At 36.0% G+C, this 19,471-nt stretch overlaps 1 protein-coding gene across 2 annotated transcripts in view; it reads left to right on the top strand.

The window, feature by feature from the left end:
* pank4 (pantothenate kinase 4 (inactive)) overlaps positions 1 to 19,471 on the top strand; it is a 130,168-nt gene that overhangs the window by 84,708 nt on the left and 25,989 nt on the right. For both annotated transcript variants that reach the window (XM_028807423.2, XM_028807422.2), the window contains exons 11-12: positions 1,010 to 1,122; positions 4,480 to 4,567. In XM_028807423.2, coding sequence (XP_028663256.1) covers positions 1,010 to 1,122; positions 4,480 to 4,567 — 201 coding nt within the window. The remainder of the gene's footprint in view (positions 1 to 1,009; positions 1,123 to 4,479; positions 4,568 to 19,471) is intronic.

Below are 19,471 nucleotides of genomic sequence, written 5' to 3'. Positions count from 1 at the left end.
CATAATCTTTATGGTACCCCAAGTCATCATGCACTATGGCATGTGCAGGTAATAGGTGATATCCAAATGTGCAGCAACATAGGACGACGTAATCCATCAGTCTTCTGTGATGAAAGTATTCGCCATGTCGATGTGACCTTGGGTGCGCATCTGATGTTGATGGCTGGCCAGCTCGAGCTACATTGTTTATACTTGTTCTTCCCGCTCTACACCATTTTACCCATTCATAAACTTTTTGCTGAGTCATTCTTTTTTAACTTACTGAAGCAACATCATTTCAGTGAATTTCAGCAGGTTTCACTCTGTCTATTCAAAAAAATTTCACTATGGTGCTTCGGTCAACAATAGTGCAGTCCTGCAGCACAGCATTTTATGTTCATTTGACCTTGGCTTCAACCAGACTAACCTCAGAGTGCCGCTCTGTGTGTGTTTGAACTATAAGCCATCACAAACGTATTGTATCACATCAACTTCTATCCATTGTGGTTGCTGCATAATTATTAATTTGCCTTTAGTTTGTAATTTATCATCTTAAAACTGGGTTGTTGTTTGGAACACATTTGACCAAGTCAATGTAAAAATGATTAAAGGAACAGAAAATCAAGCTTCTGCCGTGGCCATCTCAGTCCCCAGACCTAAACCCCATTGGAAACCTGTGGGGTGAACTGAAGAGGAGAGTGCATGAGAGAGGACCTAGGACCCTGGATGACTTGGAGAAAATTTGTAAAGATGAATGGTCTCAGATACCTGCTCTGTATTCTCCAACCTTGCTAAATATTATAGGAGAAGACTTGATGATATTTTCCTGGAAGTGGAAGGTTGTACAAAGTACTAAATGCAGGGGTGCCGATTAATAGTTGCACATGTGGTTTTGTTAAAAAATATTTATTTTTTGATTAAGTTTTGCAGTGCAACATCAGGGTAATTCACTATGCATTTGAGTTGCAGTACCTGGCTGGTTTTTTTTTTGTTTTTTTTTTTATTCAGTCTGAATTTTTTTCTTTGTAAGGTGGTGAGTCGTGCAGTTGCCAGCCAGCCAGACCTTACAGATGCCAAGGAAAGAGCTGAGAAATTCAGCCAGAAATATCAACACAAATTGAAGACACTGCGGCAACAGCCCTTGTAAGTGTTTTAAGGTTTTAAAGAATATAAACTTGATTGTTAATTGTTCAACTAGTGGTTGTGTAGTTCAATAAAACATTAAACATTAATATACACAGTATATTTCATTCAAAAATAGCAGATGGTAATTTTATTAATGTTTCCTATTAAGCCATAGTTAAAATGATTCTTCTAATATAACAGCATGGTTGAGAAAATTATATTATTTGCAGTGCTATGCTTTATTATCCTTATCACTATCAGAGAGAGGCAATTAACTGAGTTTTAACTATTGACAAACTTTGATTCTTGCAGGTAAGAGTGGGCATGTCTAAGACAATTAAACTGACTGCAGATAGGACTAAATTGATACCGCAGTTATTTTGAACCAAGATACTATATTTGATATTTCTCGATATGTCCTCAAATCACCTTAAAAATTGAGGATCAGCACCACATACACATATACTGTATGTTTATATGTATTTAGTATTACATATATTATTTATATATATAAATGTTTTTTATATATATATATATATATATATATATATATATGTTTTATATATATATGTTTTATATATATATATATATATATATATATATATATATAGTTTTATATAGAGTCCAAAACATTAGTATTTTCTGTCATAATAATAAGAAATATTAGCAAATGAAACATTTTTTCTTTCTAAAATGTTATAGTTTAATGAATAACTATGACAAAAAGAAACTGCTCAAATGGTATTTTTTCCAACCATTTACCTATTATTTTCCTTTAAAAATTTGGTATTATAAAATCGCAGATTTTTATTTCATTGACATTTTTATTATCTTATTACTAACCTATGTGTACAAAATAATTTTCTATACATATAAAAGGCAAAGCCCTCACTGAATCATCACTAATTCTCCCACTTTCCATATAGGTGGGAAACTGAAATTTCACGTGCTCATTCCTCGCAGTGTACTTACAAAAGTTAGGTATGTTTCATGTCCTATTGCAACACCCGAGGGAGGGAAATGGGTGTACCCCCTAAACTCTATATATAGATAGGGGAGACCCCTCCTCACTATTTCTGTGACTTCCAATATACAGTATGTAGGAAGCCCATATTTTCCATGCTCATCCTTTACACTGTAATTACAAACGTTAAGTATGTTTCATTTCGTGCCGTAACCCGTAACGAACTTTCGAAAATAATGTCTTCTTTTTGGCGGTTCTCACCATAATGCTGTAAGGAACTTTCAGAACTGACCTCTCCTTTTGGCAGTTTCATTCCTTATTTCTGTTAACAGAGGATTTATTTCATAGCAGAGATGCATGGCCGCTGTCCACACACCTACCACGTGGTTGGCTCCCTGCCTATATACATTAACGACATCTTGCGCTCATGTGCCTCCTCACTCGCTTCCTTACTTTCCTCAGCTGTTCTTCGTGCTCACTGCTCCCTTCTTCTTTAATCCAATGCTTCAAGCCTGTTATTGTTCGCCTTCCTTCACGTCTTCCTGCTGGTGACTCCTGCCTTTTTATTTACTCCAACGCTTCAAGCCTGTTATTGTTGGCCTTGCTTCACGTCTTCTTGCTGGTGACTCCTGCCTTTTCGTTTACTCCACCACTTCAAGGCTAACATTGTTGGGTTTCCTTACTTCCTCAAGTCTCCCTCCTCGTTACTGTTGCCTTTTGTTTTACTCCACCGCTTCAAAGCTGTCATTGTTGGGCTTCCTTACTTGCTCACATATGTCTTCCTGGTGCTGACTTACACTTTTCATTCCCTGCTCACCGCTTCTCGCCTTCCTTCGCACTTTCTTTCTCAACAGTTGCAAGTTTACCCCGAATAACATGTCTAGTCCGGAGATCACTGTCGATCACAATTTCACAGACCCCCCATACCCAGTGGTTTCCATGCCCCGAGATTGTGCCTGCCTCTTCCATTCTCTCTCTTACTTATTGCATGGCCATATCAGTCTCAGCCTTGATATCTGCAGAGGCATTGTGTCTTATGTACTGAATGACTGGGACAGGTTCAAGGAGTGGACTGATGACGGTACAGGAGACATACTACACAGGACCACTAAAGCAGTAAAATGCTTAAGCGCTAAACCTATGGTTCTGCATGTGAACTGATAGCTGCCATGGAATTGTTTCATTGTCGCTTTCAAGTGTATAGAAAAGGGGAAATATTTTACACCTTTGAACAACCAGAAATAGGAATACCTGTTAAACATCTTATATTCATGGGTAGCGATATGAGTAGTAGACACTTCGATGTTTATGAATGTTTCAACTCTTGACAACGTGGACACAAAGTTATCAATGAAACCTGTTGTATCTTTACAACGGTTGACAAACGCAGAATGTAAATTGAACACAACACTTCCTCCAAATACGAACCTGATTGAAAGAAATAATGATAATCAAATCCTTGATGACAGCAACACTCATAACAGAGACAACAATTACATTGACAATCATGTTACGTTATTTTTAAAATGTTTCCTTTTCTTTCTCATAATTTCTTTAACAAGCTACTTCTCTGCTGTGAAGTGTGGGTATTTTGCTAGTATGGCTATATATTTCACATCTAGAAAGGCAGCCATGATATTATATTACCAATGTTATTTCAAATTGAATGGGTCTTGTTTTTCAATACCTATAATTGGTTTTAGGATGCTCATTTCACCCGCTGAACAAAAATATAAACTCAAAATGAAAATAAATTGGTTGTTATGCAGTTTACCCCATAATTAATTCACACTGAAAAAATTCACGCAAAATAAAACTAGAAAGGCTTCTGTTTTTATTCCTGCATGTAATGTTTCAGTACAAAGTAGAGACAGTATGAAAGGGACTGATGAGGGTTTATGCTTAATGGATGTCTCACTTCTTGTAGAAAGTCAACGTAGCTGTTATCTCCTTCCACCTGCTGCTTGTACACTAATACAGTATGCAGCAGAACAGTGCACATTGTATAAAATTTGTTTAGCAGAGACCCGTTTTGCCAAGGAGGTGGGAGGGCACATTGCAGGTGCCACACAAGCCTGTATAGCTACTTTTAGCTGTTTTTTAATGACTCAGCATTTGTTGATCTTATTTGGATTAAAATGGATCATTAATGTATTTTATCATCATCATTTCTGTCTAAATTGATTTATTACTAGTAAAGGATACATTCTTTTTCATGTTTAGCTTTTCATTTTAGTTTGCATATTTATGAATAAAAAAATGACAGAATGCTTGATAAAATGGGCTCTAATTTGATATTAGTACAGGAAAGATAGGCTTATACACCAAGACTTTTTTCCAGCAAGTATGCAGTATATGGGCTTGGGACATCAAGGTGTCAGTGTTTTGAACTTCTTTTTTCTTTCTCTCAGTGCTTATGGGTCTTTAACGGTGCGGAGCCTTCTAGACACAAGGGAGCATTGCCTCAATGAGTTCAACTTTCCTGACCCCTATTCAAAGGTGATAACTGCTTGGATATATTTTTCTGTGGATACTTTAAATGCATATGATAGTAATATACACAAAAGAAATTACATTTTTTCCTCTAAGAGCCCAATGTTGTGTGCACATTTATATTTATCAAGAAATGAAAGAAGTTAGTTTCTGTAGATTAGTTGATAAAATTGGAGTGGCCAGAATGTACAATTGTGATAAGTGAAGTGAACGGAAAGAGAAAATGCATTTGAAGAGACAATGGAATGAAACCCTGATCAAATAAGTGAGTGAGCTAGTGGTTTGAATCAATGTGCTTGTCTGTTTATTATAAGGAGCATGACTGTTTCAGGAATTAAGCAAAATAAACACATAAGCCAGCCATGTACAGTAAACATTTTCATAAACGAGACAACAAACAGAATATTTAAGACGAGAAATACATCTTTATATTAAAAGCTTTAAATTAGAGTCAGATATATTATAGAAATAGATAAATAATCTTGAAGTTGTATCACAATTGAACAGCAGACTTATTAATAACTGTGGAATATGGTGGTGCAATTGTTAGCACTGCTGACTCATAGTTCAGTGAGACTGTACTAAAGTAGTGGCCCAGTCATTGTCTGTGTAAGTTTTCACTTTCTCACTGAGTCCAAGTGAGTTTTCCTCTTGAAGATACTCTTGTTAAGTTATTGGAGACTCTAAAGTGACCCACTGTGAATGTGTTTGAGTCTAAATTATAATAGTCTGCTACTTCATCTTGGATCGTACTTGCTTTAGCATCAGCTACACTGCAAGTTTGAAAGTGGATAGCTGAAGCTTGTTAATAAGCAGGATTGAGAACGCTTTAATCTTACAAGTCTTTTTTTTACCTGCAGTATAATTGAATTTTGGGATTTTAGGTCTGTTAATTTTTATAATTTTTATTAACAAGGCAAATTCAAGTATAGTATGTAAATGCATGTTTAGTTTTTGAAGAGTGAGAAAAGTATTAAATTTGGTTTATGTACATAAAATCTAATAAAGATTATAACAAAAACATGTATACCCATTCATGTCCTTAAAGCATAAAACATATCAAAATGCAAAATGTAAGATGGTTACCAGGAAGGGGGAAAAAGCGTTAAAGAATTCTGTTTAGATAACTTTTTCTCCTAAGCAACTTGATGAAGCAGTCATGTAACCTTTTCATTCTGAAAGTATCTAAAATTCACAAGACTTTGTGGCCAAACTCAATATTGCAGCCAACCACTTTCATTCTAGCTATGAGTATGTAGGAATTGTAAAGTCAGGATGGTCTAATCCACAGATACCAAATGGCAGCATATTCATATAAGTATTCATTATTTATTTATTGCTTTTTAATTCATTAATTATTCTTAGGGAAGCATGTAGATTACAAGAAAACACAGACAAATAGGAATGTTTAAAAATGGTATGAATTACCATACTGTGTAAAGCACTTGCACCCATGAAAACAAGTACCGCATCAATGTTTGATTGGGTTCTTCATGAATTGCTAGCTCTATTCTGACAAGAGCTTAATGAACCTTTTCTACTCTGCTGTTACCTATAAGTACCACATTTATTACCTTACTGCTGAGACAAAATCACATAGTGCCACAATTGAACACATCACTTGTTAATTATAATATAAACACAGTCTGGATAAAGTTATTTTGTACCTAGAGCCACTCTCCTCAGATTCCTTCCTTTACTCACATATGGCCTTATTTAATCATCACAGATAAGCTTTTGAACCATCTAATCAGATTTAGAATTGTTTTATCACATATGGACTTCGACAGCAACTCAATTTATATGTTTAGAACAATTCTAAATTGTAAGATGTGGTGTGTAATGCTACCTTTTCTGTAAAATTATACATATTTCCGCTGGCTTTGTCATTGGACTACCTATGAGTTTCTGGCTTGCTGGTTTCTCCAATATTTGTGGACCTATGTGGATGAGAAGGCTGTGGTGAAGTTGTGATTATCAACTGAGTTTAGCTTGTGCTATCATGCAAATGACAAGATGGTACTTGAAGCATTGTTACACTGAGAAATCTTTTTTTATTTTTTAAGGATTCCCTTTTTTGTTTGGATTGGTTATGTTTTGTGCTAAACTTGTTTTCTTATGCAAAATGGGTTTTTAGATGCAGTAGACCACAGACTAAGGACTTGATAGAGTTTGAGTTGATGACAGTACTCAGGAGGACTTAGAAATTTTGATGGATAGATATGTAGTATCTCTATCCATCTGTCTATCCACCCATAGTGTATATGTCATTATATATGGATATCAGATGTCTGCATGCTTATTAGTCAAATTATAGTTTTTGTTAAACCCAAAAGACAAAACTGGTCAGGTTTTTTTTTTTTGGTTGTATTTATATCTTGTAACCAACAATATTTAAGTAAAAAACAAATACAGTTAAAGTCAGACGTTTACATAAACTTAGGGTGAATTCCTTAATACTCTTACTTTATAAACCCTCTGTAGATTTTAACAAACTATAAATTTGCCATATTGTTTAAGACCTCTGCTTTGTGCAGGGAAAAAGTATTTTTTTCCAACAATGTTCACAGGTAGGTTTTGGGTAGCCTTCCATAAACTTCTTACAATAAGTTGCTAGATTTTAGACCTGTTCCTCCAGACAAAACTGGTATAACTGGGACAGGTTTGTAGGCCTCCTTGCTCGCACATGCTTTTTCAAGTCTGCCCACAGATTTTCAAACGGATTGAGGTCAGGGCTTTATGATGGCCGCTGCATTACCTTGACTTTGTTGTCCTCTGTCATTTTGCCACAACTTTGGAGGTTTACTTGGGGTCATTGTCCAATTGGAAAACCCATTTGTGACTGAGCTTCAACTTCTTTCCTGAGGTCTTAAGATGTTACTTCAGTATATCTACATAATTTTCCTTCCTCATGATACCATCTATTTCATAAATGCACCAGTCCTTCCTGTAGCAAAGCACCCCCACAATATGATGCCCCCACCCCTATACTTGACAGTTGAGATGGTGTTCTTTGGCTTGCAAGCTTCACCCTTTTTCCTACAAACGTAATGGTGGTCATTGTTGCCAAACAGTTCAATTTTGGATTCATCAGACCAGAGGAGATTTCTCCAGAAAGTAAGGTCTTTGACCCCTTGTGCCATTACAAACTGCAGTCTGGCTTTTTTTTACGCCAGCTTTGGAGCAGTGGCTTGTGCCTTGCTGAGCAGCCATTCAGGTTATGTCAATATAGGACTCTTTTCACTGTGGATATAGATACTTGTCTACCTGTTTCCTCCAGCATCTTCACAAAATCCTTTGTTGTTGTTCTGGGATTGAATTGCACTTTTTGTGCCAGAGTACATTCTTCTCTAGGAGACAGAGTGCGTCTCCTTCCTGAGCGGTATGACAGCTGTGTGGTCTCATGGTGTTTATGCTTGTGTAGTACTGTTTGTACAAATGAATGTGGAACCTTAAGGCGTTTGGAAATTGTTCCCAAGGATGAACCAGATTTGTGGTTGCCCACAATTATTTTTTTTTTCTGGGGACTTGGCTAATTTATTTTGATTTTCCCATTATGTCAAGTAAAGAGGCAGTGAGTTTGATGGTAGGCCTTAACATAAATCCACATTTTGACTCCAGTTAGGTTAATTGGCTATCAGAAGCTAATTGTCTAATTGGTTAAAGGCTTCACATGATTTTCTGGAATTTTTCAAGCTATTTAAAGACACAGTTAACAAAATATATGTAAACTTCTGACCCACTAGAATTGTCAAATAATCTGTCTGTGAACATTGTTAGAAAAAAATGACTTTTGCCCTGCACAAAGCAGATAACTTAAATAAAATCGTGTAAATTTCTGACTTCAACTGTGGATCTTTTTCTAGCAAAAAAAAAATGAAAGCAGAAAACTTTCAATGCCATTTTTCCATAAGGCATGCTTACTGTATAACTACAGAAGGTAGTCTCTTTGCATAAGTCTCTATCAACTTAGCACACCTAGATTTTGTAATTTTATCCCACTCTTCTTTCCAGAAGAGTTCAAGGTCAGTCAAATTGCAAGGGGATCTCCTGTGAACAGTCCTCTTGAGGTGAGTTGACTCATATTTTTTATAGGATTAAGGATCCATATATTGACTGGGCCATTGCAGGACGTTGATCTTTTTTTTGTTGATTTGGTTATGTACTGTGGAATTTTTAAGTGATGAAATGGAAAATTCTGCTTTAAGTTTAGACTTCTGGCAAAGGATTGCAGGTTTAATGCCAAAATATGTGGTATTAATTGTTGTGCCATTTTGGCCACATTTACACTACCAGGTCTTTGTTAAAAAATTGGAATTGGTGAAGTAATCCAACCTAGTGTCTGTGGTGTTTCTACTACATGATCTAATGTGGCCTTGGCATGTGCATGGACATTCACAGGACATATAATGTATGTGCTGGTCATATTTTATGACTTATGATGCAGGGAAACCTTTCATGGATCCCCATATGTTTTCTCAGGTCGCATCAGAGTGGTAGTGTAAATTCAGCTGAATTATTCTCTTTGTCCTAACTGAAGCACTTGTCCCCTCTGAAGAGAAGCAGCCTTGTAGCATAAAGCTGCTATCACCTGGCTTGAACTAGAAGTTCTGTGTTCTTTGGGTGATGAGCTGTGCCAGCTATACACTAAACATAGAATTAATTAATTTATTTAATATGCAGGCAATGGTCAGATATGTTTCTGAAGCTGTTTTAAAGTCAGCATTAGCTTTTTGGTAGTGTTGGTGATAAACATCGTTCTTGCCTGTTCATCTGTTTTGGAGGGACATTTTAATCTGTCCATTGTCCTAGTTGTACCATTTTTTAATTCTTAGTGACTATCCTTACTGAGTTTGATATGTGACGAGCTATGTTACTTGGCTTCACTACTGGACCTCCGTTGCATAACGGCATTGGTTAATCGGTTGTACCAGAATTACTGTGTAACAAACTACGTTTCTTTTTTTTTTATATTTTTATTTTATTAATTTTCATTGTAATCATTCCATACAAACAGATCAATTTATAACCCAACAAATTTGAAGACAAATCAAACCCCACCCCTGAGAAGGAGAGCTTAGCTAAAGGAAAATTGCTTTAAGCTTTTTAATAAGGCAACATTAGACAAAAGAAGGGGAGAAGTAAATATCTATATAAATAAGAGATGGAGAAGGGAGTTAAATGCAATAATAGTTAATTCTCTTATTCTAAAATAATATTGATTAAATCCTGCCAAGTTTTGAAAAAATTTTGTACAGATCCTCTAACTGAAAATTTGATTTTTTCCAATTTCAAATAATATAAAACATCAGTTTCCCACTGACTTATAAGAGGAGAATTAGGATTCTTCCAATTTAACAAAATAAGTCTGCGTGCCAAGAGTGTAGTGAATGCAATCACCGTTTGTTTGTCCTTCTCCAATTCAAGTCCATCTGGAAGGACACCAAACACAGCTGTTAGTGGGTTAGGAGGGATTGTGATACTAAGGCTGTCTGAGAGGCACTTAAAAATTTTTGTCCAAAATGATGTTAGTTTGGTGCAGGCCCAGAACATGTGACCCAGTGAGGCAGGAGCTTGGTTGCAGCGCTCGCAGGTTGGATCCTGGCCTGGAAACATTTTGGACAGTTTTAAGCGAGACAGATGAGCTCGATATATAATTTTTAGTTGAATAATTCTATGCTTTGCGCATATAGAACTCGAGTGAATTCTCTGCTTTGCTACCTTCCACTCCTTTTCTGATATATTGATTAAGAGATCTTCTTCCCAATGTCCTCTTGGATCTTTGAAAGGTAGGGACTCTAATAAGATTTTATATATTGCGGAAATAGTGTTTGTTTCCTCGGAATTGAGCAGTATTTTTTCCAGCATTGTGGAGGGTGCAAGGTGGGGGAAATCGGGCAATTTCTGTTTAACAAAATTTCTAATTTGAAGATAGTAAAAGAAATGTGTAGCTGGGAGGTTAAATTTTGAACGTAATTGTTCAAAAGATGTAAATATGTTGTCTATATAAAGATCTCTGAGCATTTTAATCCCAAAACTTTTCCAGGTATTAAAAACTGGATATACTTGCGAAGGTTGAAAGAGGTGGTTCCCTTGCAGAGGTGCCACTGATAAAAGATTTTCCATCTTAAAATGCTTCCTAATTTGGTTCCATATTCTGAGTGAGTAAAGCACAATTGGGTTATTAGTATATTTGCGATAACTTTCATTTATTGGAGAGCAGAGCAGGGAATATAAAGAAGTACTACAGGATTTTACTTCTATTGCAGACCAAGCCTGTGTATGTGCATTTATTTGTGTCCAGGTTTTTATGGCTTGTATGTTTGCTGCCCAGTAATAAAACTGAAAATTAGGTAAAGCCATGCCACCTTCTGCCTGAGGTCTTTGTAGGGTCGCTCTTTGGATACGTGGGTGTTTTGAGTTCCAAATGAATGAGGTTATTATTGAATCTAACTGTTTAAAAAACGATTTATTGATATATATTGAAATGTTTTGAAATAAAAAGAGAAGTTTAGGAAGGATATTCATCTTAACGATGTTAATTCTTCCGGCTAGAGTGAGATGAAGGGTTGACCATCTATGCAAGTCTTGCTTAATTTTTTCCATACAGACGCCAAAATTTTGTTGATAAAGAGCTTTATGTTTACTTGTGATATTTACCCCTAGGTATTTAAACTGATCTGCTATGGTAAAAGGTAGGGTGTCTAATTTATTATTATATGCTTGTGAGTTCACTGGAAAGAGTATACTTTTATTCAGATTAATTCTAAGACCAGATATCTTTTGAAATTCTGTTAGTGCTGTTAAAACAGCAGGGACAGTGTTTTCTGGGTCCGATATATATAAGACCATATCATCTGCATATAAAGAAATTTTCTGTTCCAGTCCTTCTCTGACAATCCCCTTTATCTGATGAGAATTTCGGCAGTGAACCGCCAGTGGTTCAATAGCGATTGCAAACAACAGTGGCGACAAGGGACATCCTTGTCTGGTACCACGTTCTAGTTTAAAGTAGTCTGAGCAAATTTTATTAATACAAACTGAAGCTTCTGGACTGGTATACAGTAGTTTAATCCAAGCACAAATATTCGGGCCAAACCCAAATTTCTCCAATGCAGTGAAAAGGTAATTCCATTCGATCATGTCAAATGCCTTTTCTGCGTCTTAATGATAGTAATATCTCTGGGGTGTTTGATTTTGCTGGTGAATATATAACATTAAACAAGCGTCGGAGATTTGAAGATAGATGTCGGCCTTTAATAAATCCAGTTTGATCTTGTGATATTACCGAGGGCAGCACTTTCTCCATCCTTCTAGCTAGGATTTTTGAGAGTATCTTAACATCATTATTCAGGAGTGAAATTGGTCTATATGATGCACATTGTAACAAGTCCTTATTTTGTTTAGGAAAGACGGTGATTAATGCTTGTCGAAATGTTTGAGGTAGTATTTGGTGGTCTTTAGCTTCTGTAAATGTTACCAATAAGAGTGGAGCTAGCTGAGTGGAGAATTTCTTATAAAACTCTACGGGGTAACCATCAGGGCCTGATGATTTCCCGCTTTGTAGTGACTTTATAGCGTCTAGTAATTCTGTTAGCATTAGAGGTTTATCTAGTTCCTCAGCACTTAAAGCATCTATTTGTGGTATTTGTGAATTATCCAGAAATGCATTAGATTGCGTGTTGTCTTCTTTGGGCTCAGTGGAATATAAAGACTTATAGTAATCTCTAAATGTGTGCATTATTTTATTATGGTCGATGATTTCTTCTCCATTCTTGTTGGTGATTACTGGTATTGCATTGTGAACGCACATGTTGTTCTTTTTTTCTTTCAGTACACATGGCTTCCCTGTTTATTTATATATCTAGTGACTTCTCTGCCTGTCTGTCTCTCTATTACGCAGTGCTCTGTCTGTCTGTGTGTTATGGATCTTAAAAATAAGTTATAAGGACAGTTGTTCCTGTTAATTGCAGTCTCAATTGTTAAAAAAATATTTGAAAAGGAGCATCCCACATGAAAATATAACGATCTCAGTAACTGACAGTGCATACCAATGTATAAATTTTATGTCCGTTTGAGGTTAAAAAGAAAAGAAAAAAAAAAGCAACGCTTCATCCCCAGTGGGGAATCGAACTCAGGTCTGTGAGGCAAGGAAAAGCTGCTTTGCGCTAAGAGGCAAATCTTAACGCGCTACGCCACGGAAGCTGTTGAATCATTCTTGAAGCTTTTGTGAAAGTGTTTATTTGATCTTTGGAACTCGGGCTTTATATATTCTATAGTTTATGCCTACTACATTTTGTAACATTTATTACTAAAATATGAAAAAGTTTCTGTTTTAACAATGTGTTTACACAGATTACTTTAGAATAATGATCTCTTATTTCCACTGTAAAACTCCACTTCACTCCCACATAATCAATCAAGGCGTGAGCTGGGAAAACTTTGCTCACGTTCTAAGTCGGTGGGGGGATGGAATAGCCGGCTGCTGGCAGCTTGTCTTTTATCAGCACATTTAGAGGACAAAGGATGCTGGCGGAGAGGTGTGAACGGATTTAAGAAGCGATTTAAGGTGGGCCGGATATACGAGTTTTTTCGTAGGCTCTGGTAATTCTAGTGTTAATGCTGATCGTTGATTGGTATTTTAAACTTGATGATGAAATGCAAGTGGATAGCAGTGTTGGGTTTTTTTAAAAACACAAGGCTATGTACTGATTAAAAATCTCATCAGTTTATTTCAGATTAATTGTCATATGTGACACACCCCTGTTTCGCTGCACGTTATTTTTCCCTGTTTAACTGCTCTTGTTTCAGCAAGGAGGACCCTTCCACATGCACTCTCCTAATTGCGTCAGCTCACAAAGAGGTAAACCTCTGCTGTCAGTGGCTCATCTTAAAAGGCCAAGTTAGGTCCTGTGGTCACACAGGTGGAGAAACACTTCTCTAAGCGAAATTCTGTAATCCAGAGAGACAATGAACTTATTATCCTGAATTGGCTGAGCAGAAAAAAAAAAAAACATTCTGAAGTTGCAATCTTTGATCAAATGAACGTTTATTGAAGCTCTTATTTCAACTTTGTGAGCGTTGATGAAATCATCAGGACTGAGACACTGGCTGATGAGAATTGTAATCCACACTTTGGCATTTACTCAGTGTTGCAGATAAGAAGGGGATGAGGGGTTAGTACTGTATATATTAAATATAGGGCTGGGAAACAATCGGTTTTAAATATAGGGCTGGGAAACAGTTTTTAAAATTTTCATTAATCGCACTCATTGCCGAGTAATTGTGCAATTAATTGCAAACCTTGGTGATTAACCATGCGATCAATTGCAAATGCAATCATTTTGTAATACCATTGAAAAAATTCAGACATGAACTTCAGGAACCATGTTACCCGAACTATTCTGTAACATTTCATTACTTATTTACCACTCTGATGCTGATCATGAAATAGGTCATTACAATAGTAACTGACAAGAACAATTCATAATTAATTGCAGAATTACAGTATTTGAGGGTTCCTCTAGAGTACCTTTTTCTCTTTGGCTCAAAAACTAATCAGCACATTGTCATCTCATAACAGGCGTAAGTTTTGAGTTTGGTATTTTTCCATGCAGCTGCTGTGGCTCTAGACTGTCCTCAAGAAACTGTAACACATGGACAGACATGCACCCATCATTGAGATATTGATGTTTTTAGTGTTAGGGGACCCTAAAAAATTAAGATTCATTGAAAACTGGAGATCAAAATTTTAGACGAATCTAAAGCTTTCTCTTCATCCCCATAGACAATAGGTTATAGTGGGCGAGGGTGCAAAGCAAAAGATTATGTTCTAGTTTTCTAGTTTATTCTATAGTGTAATCTGTATCATAGCATATAGTATAATTTTTTGTATATTCAGTGTAGAAATTTATTACAAATAGAGGCGATGACATCTAACACTGCAAAAACAATTACACTGTTTGTAACTTATCACAACTTATCAGACCCCTGGGAGGTTTCTAAAACCAAACTCAAGAGCATATTCCTTCTGCTTACCAGTGCATCACTGCTACTCAAGAAGTGATTATTTTTTTTTATAGATAACAATTTCTTGCCTGCGATTAAACACACCTTTGATCATGGAGCTAAAATCACTATGCCCCACATACTTACAGTATCTCGCAGCTGGCATCTTAACCCACTTTTATTAGCAGACAAGAACTGTACAGAATTTATATCCAAGCAAATCAATTTTTTTAGAGACAAATACATCCTCTTGAGTTTTCTGCAGGAATACTCTGGGAAAATTCTTTCTTAAGAGGACAGATAATCTCATATCTTTCCCACAAAAATGAATTGTAAACCAAGAAGTTATCAGAGCTAATCAGTGAAATTACTAGAATAGATCAAGAACATGCCAGGTGTCCAAATGAAGCACTTCATAGGAAAAGACAGGCTCTTCATTCAGAATTAAACCTCTTGACAACTAAAAAATCGCAACTATTCATTTTTTAATTCAAGACATCATTACTATGAACACAGACAGAAAGCTAATAAGATCTTAGCTCAACAAATCCACAAACAGGAAGTTCACAAAATCATTGACCATAAAAATATAATGCAAACATTTAGAGACTACTATAAGTCCTTATAGTTTACTGAGTTTAAAGAAGAGAAGACGCAATCTAATGCATTCCTGGATGCATTACAGATACCACAACTAGATACTTTCAGTGCAGAGGAATTGGATAAACCTTTTGCACTATCAGAATTACTAGATGCTGTAAACTCACTTCAGAGTGGGAAAGTGGCAGGCCCTGATTGCCATCCTGCTGTACTTTATAAAATAATTTCAATTAGGCTAGCTCCCCTTTTATTAGCAACATTTACAGAAGCTAGAGACAATAAAATTCTACCTCAAACTTTTTGCCAAGCTTTAGTTACTGCCTTTCCTAAGCAAAACAAGGACTTGTTACAATGTGCATCATACAGACCAATCTCACTTTTCAATAATGATGTTAAGATACTCCCCAAAGTCCTAGCTAAAAGAATTGAGAAAGTGCTTCCTTCGGTAATATCACAAGACCAAACTGGATTTATTAAAGGCAGACACTTAGCTTCTACAAAGTCTAACACCCCAGAGATGATGATATCGTTGGATGCAGAAAAAGCATTTGATATGGTTGAATGGAACTACCTTTTCACCATATTGAAGAAAATTGGGTTTGGCCTGAACATTTATTCATGGATCAAACTACTGTATACCAGTCCAGAAGCTTCAGTTTGGATTAACAGCATTAATTCAGACTACTTCAAATTAGAACGTGGTACTAGACGAGGATGTCTCTTGTCACCATTCCTTTTTGCAGTTGCCATTGAGCAACTGGCAGTTCAGTGTCAAAATGCTAATGAGATAAAGGGGATTATCAGAGGACTTGAACAGAAAATTTCTCTATATGCAGATGATATGGTACTGTATATATCTGATCCACAAAATACTGTGCCTGCAGTCCTAACAGCACTAACAGAATTTCAAAAGATCTCTGGTCTCAGAATTAATTTGAACAAAAGTGTGCTCTTTCCAGTGAATTCACAAGCACACAGTATTAGAATGGACACCTTCCCTTTTATCATCACAGATCAGTTTAAGTACCTAGGAGTAAACATCACAAATAAACATAAAGCTCTTTATCAACAAAATTTTGCTGTCTGCATGGAAAAAATTAAACAAGACTTGCATAGATGGTCTACCCTCCATCTCACTCTAGCTGGAAGAATTAACATTGTCAAGAAGAATATTCTTCCTAAATTTCTTTTTCTATTTCAAAACATTCTATCTATCTATCTAATATACATCAATAAATCATTTTTTAAGAAACTAGATTAAATCATAACCTCATTTATTTGGAATTCAAAACATCCATGAATCAATAGGGCGACAATACAAAGGCAGAAGGTGGCATAGCTCTACCTAACTTTCAGTTTTATTACTGGAAGGCAAATATACAAGCTATAAAAACCTGGACACTGACACAAATAGAAGAACAGATGGGCTTGGTCCACAATAGAAATAAAATCCTGCAGTACTACTTTTATATTCCTTGCATTGTACCCCAATAAGTACAAGTCATCGCCAATATACTAACAACCCAATTGTGCTTCACTCACTCAGAATATGGAACCAATGTATTAAACTTTCCAGTAACACATTTCTTTCACTACCTTCAAATTAGAAACTTTGTTAAGCAAAACCTGCCCAATTTTCCTCACCTCCCACTTACCTCTATTCTGGAAAAAACATTGAACATGTCTTGAGGACTCAGGACAGCATTTCCATAATATATAAAAACATTTTAAAGTCTCTCCCTTTCAAAGATCCCAGAGTACGGTGGGAAAAGAATCTCTCACTCAACATCTCAGAAAATGAGTGGAAGGTAGCAATGCACAGCTCCATATGCGCAAAGCATACAATTATTCAACTTAAAATTATTCATGGATAAGTCAGGACTTGATTTTACAGTATAATTTCTGGTATTTTATAATGTTGGTACAAGGGATTATAATATGCTAACGCTCACCTGAGAGAGTAACCACGGAGCACATGCCCTTTTTTTTTTCTATGTGGGTGTGGCAATGCGCTGTATCAGCATGTGCTCCTAGCCTCTCTCTCTCTCTCGCTCTATTGTGTCAACGTGACCACACGGTAATACCTGAGCTATTCCTGAAGCAACATTTACACTGATTTGTGTTTTTTGGATCTCACACCCTCATACATCTTTATCATAAGAGCATCCCATACCTATGATGGAGCGTTCGATCTGAAGAAAATATGAAGCTGTTTTTAAATTAAGTCGTTAAAGTAGCGAAAATAATTGGTAACTGTGCTGCTGCAACAAAATTCGATGCGTCTGAGAAACTGCTGCGAGATTGGAGAAGGCAAGAAGATGTAAAAAAAAAAAAAAGTCACATTTTTGAACGGGCGTATAAGTCAGGGTCTGGGACTTACACATGAGCATATACGATATATATCGAGCGCATCTGTCTCATTTAAAATTGTCCAAAATGTTTCCAGGGCAAGATCCAACCAGCGAACGTTGCAATCAAGTTCCAGCCTCATTGGTCCATATATTTTGGGCGTGCACCAAATTAACCTCATTTTGGACCAAAATCTTTAAATGCTTTTTAGACAGCCTTGGAGTCACAAGCCCTCCTAACCCATGTACAGCTGTATTTGGTGCACTTCCAGATGGGCTTAAAGTGGAGAAGGTCAAACAAACTGTAATTGCTTTTACTCACTATTGGCACATAGACTTCTCTTGGTCAACTGGAAGAATCCTAACCCACCTCTTTTAAGTCAGTGGGTAATTGATGTTCTATATTAGTTGAAATTGGAAAAAAATCAAAATTCTCATTTAGAGGATTTGTACAAAACTTTTTCAAAACTTGGCAGGATCTAATCAATAACATTTTAGAATAAGCATTTAAATTGAGGAAGCAGATTCTCTCCCCTCTTTTTCATTTATTTATTTGCATATTTTTACTGTTATTAAAGTTTTACTCTGCTGGCCTAGATCTCTTTCTTATGGGTGGGGGTTGATTTGTTCCGAACCTAGTTTTGTTAAACTTGAGTTTCTTGTATGGATTGTTATTTGATTTTAATAAAATCAATAAAATGTTAAAAAAAAAAAAACAAATAGAAAAATGAAAGTGCAGTTGACAGTTGGCAAAATTCTCATTTTAATGTGCTAGACTTCAATAAAACAATAATTTTGCAATTTAAATAAATTTTAAATTATTAATAAAATTAGCTTATTTGACTAAGAACTGTGTGTTCTTGTGTTGGACTATGACAAAACTGCCCAATCATTTTCAATCAAATTTAAGGAAACTGAAACAGTAACAGTTCAGTTCCTTTAAAAAAAGTTATAACAAATCCGCTGCAATAAATCAATTATCAATTCAGGTGTAATAATTACACTTTAAAAAAAAAATCTGAATTTGCCAAAAATATAAACTTAAGTAATTCTATTGTTACTGAGCCAGTTGCTTAGACAGACAAGCATGTTCATACTTTCAGCAGAGTGCAGCCCTTTTTTAATCTAATGGTATGATCGGACAATGAGAAATGCCTCTCACATGGAACAATTGAGGCAGGAGATGCCAAGTATTTTTGGTTGAGATGTGGTAAATCCTCATAAGTACTTGAATGCTTTTCCCACCACTGCAATGGACAGTGCTCTATCTGAAGAATGGGCTCTGCTTTATAATGATTCAAAGATGTGTTAGCAATTTCATCTGTGTTATCATCTGTGTCAGATGCACTGGCCAGGGGGGACCTTTTCCTTTTAGATGTTGTGATATCTGCTGTCTGGTTAAGTTTAAGGGAAAGATCGCAAAATACAACTCCCCAAACGTCTGATTGTGCAAGGCATTTTAGGTCTTTGAACCGTGGGTCAAGTGATATTGATATTTTCAGCCAGGACAACTTTTTTCTGTTTTACTGGTCAGTAGTGAAGTTTTCCTTAAATCTGATCACATAGCCTGGATCATCATCTGACAACTTAATCACACACAGACGACGACACAGGGCAGGCAAAATCATTGAGCAGGATGTATGCTTTTCTCCCCCAGATCTGTCACATATCTGTAAGGAAAGCAGGTAATTCATGCGATATACATGCAAACAATAGCATTCAAAAGTTTGAAACTGCTTAGAAGTGTCTTAGTTTTTTAAAAAAACTGACACCAAGGTAGTATTAAATTGATCAGATGTGACATTCAGTACATTTACAATGTTATAAAACTGTTCTATTCACAAGAAATGTCAAGACATTTTAAAATGAAGTGGTAACCTTTCTAATTCATTATTTCTTGCTCTATTTGTAAGTCTCTCATTTTACCATCATCAAAGCATCCTCATACCATAAC

Source organism: Erpetoichthys calabaricus, chromosome 8 (genome assembly GCF_900747795.2).
Source record: "Erpetoichthys calabaricus chromosome 8, fErpCal1.3, whole genome shotgun sequence".
Classification (NCBI taxonomy): Eukaryota; Metazoa; Chordata; class Cladistia; order Polypteriformes; family Polypteridae; genus Erpetoichthys; species Erpetoichthys calabaricus.
This window is presented reverse-complemented; position numbering and strand designations above follow the sequence as displayed.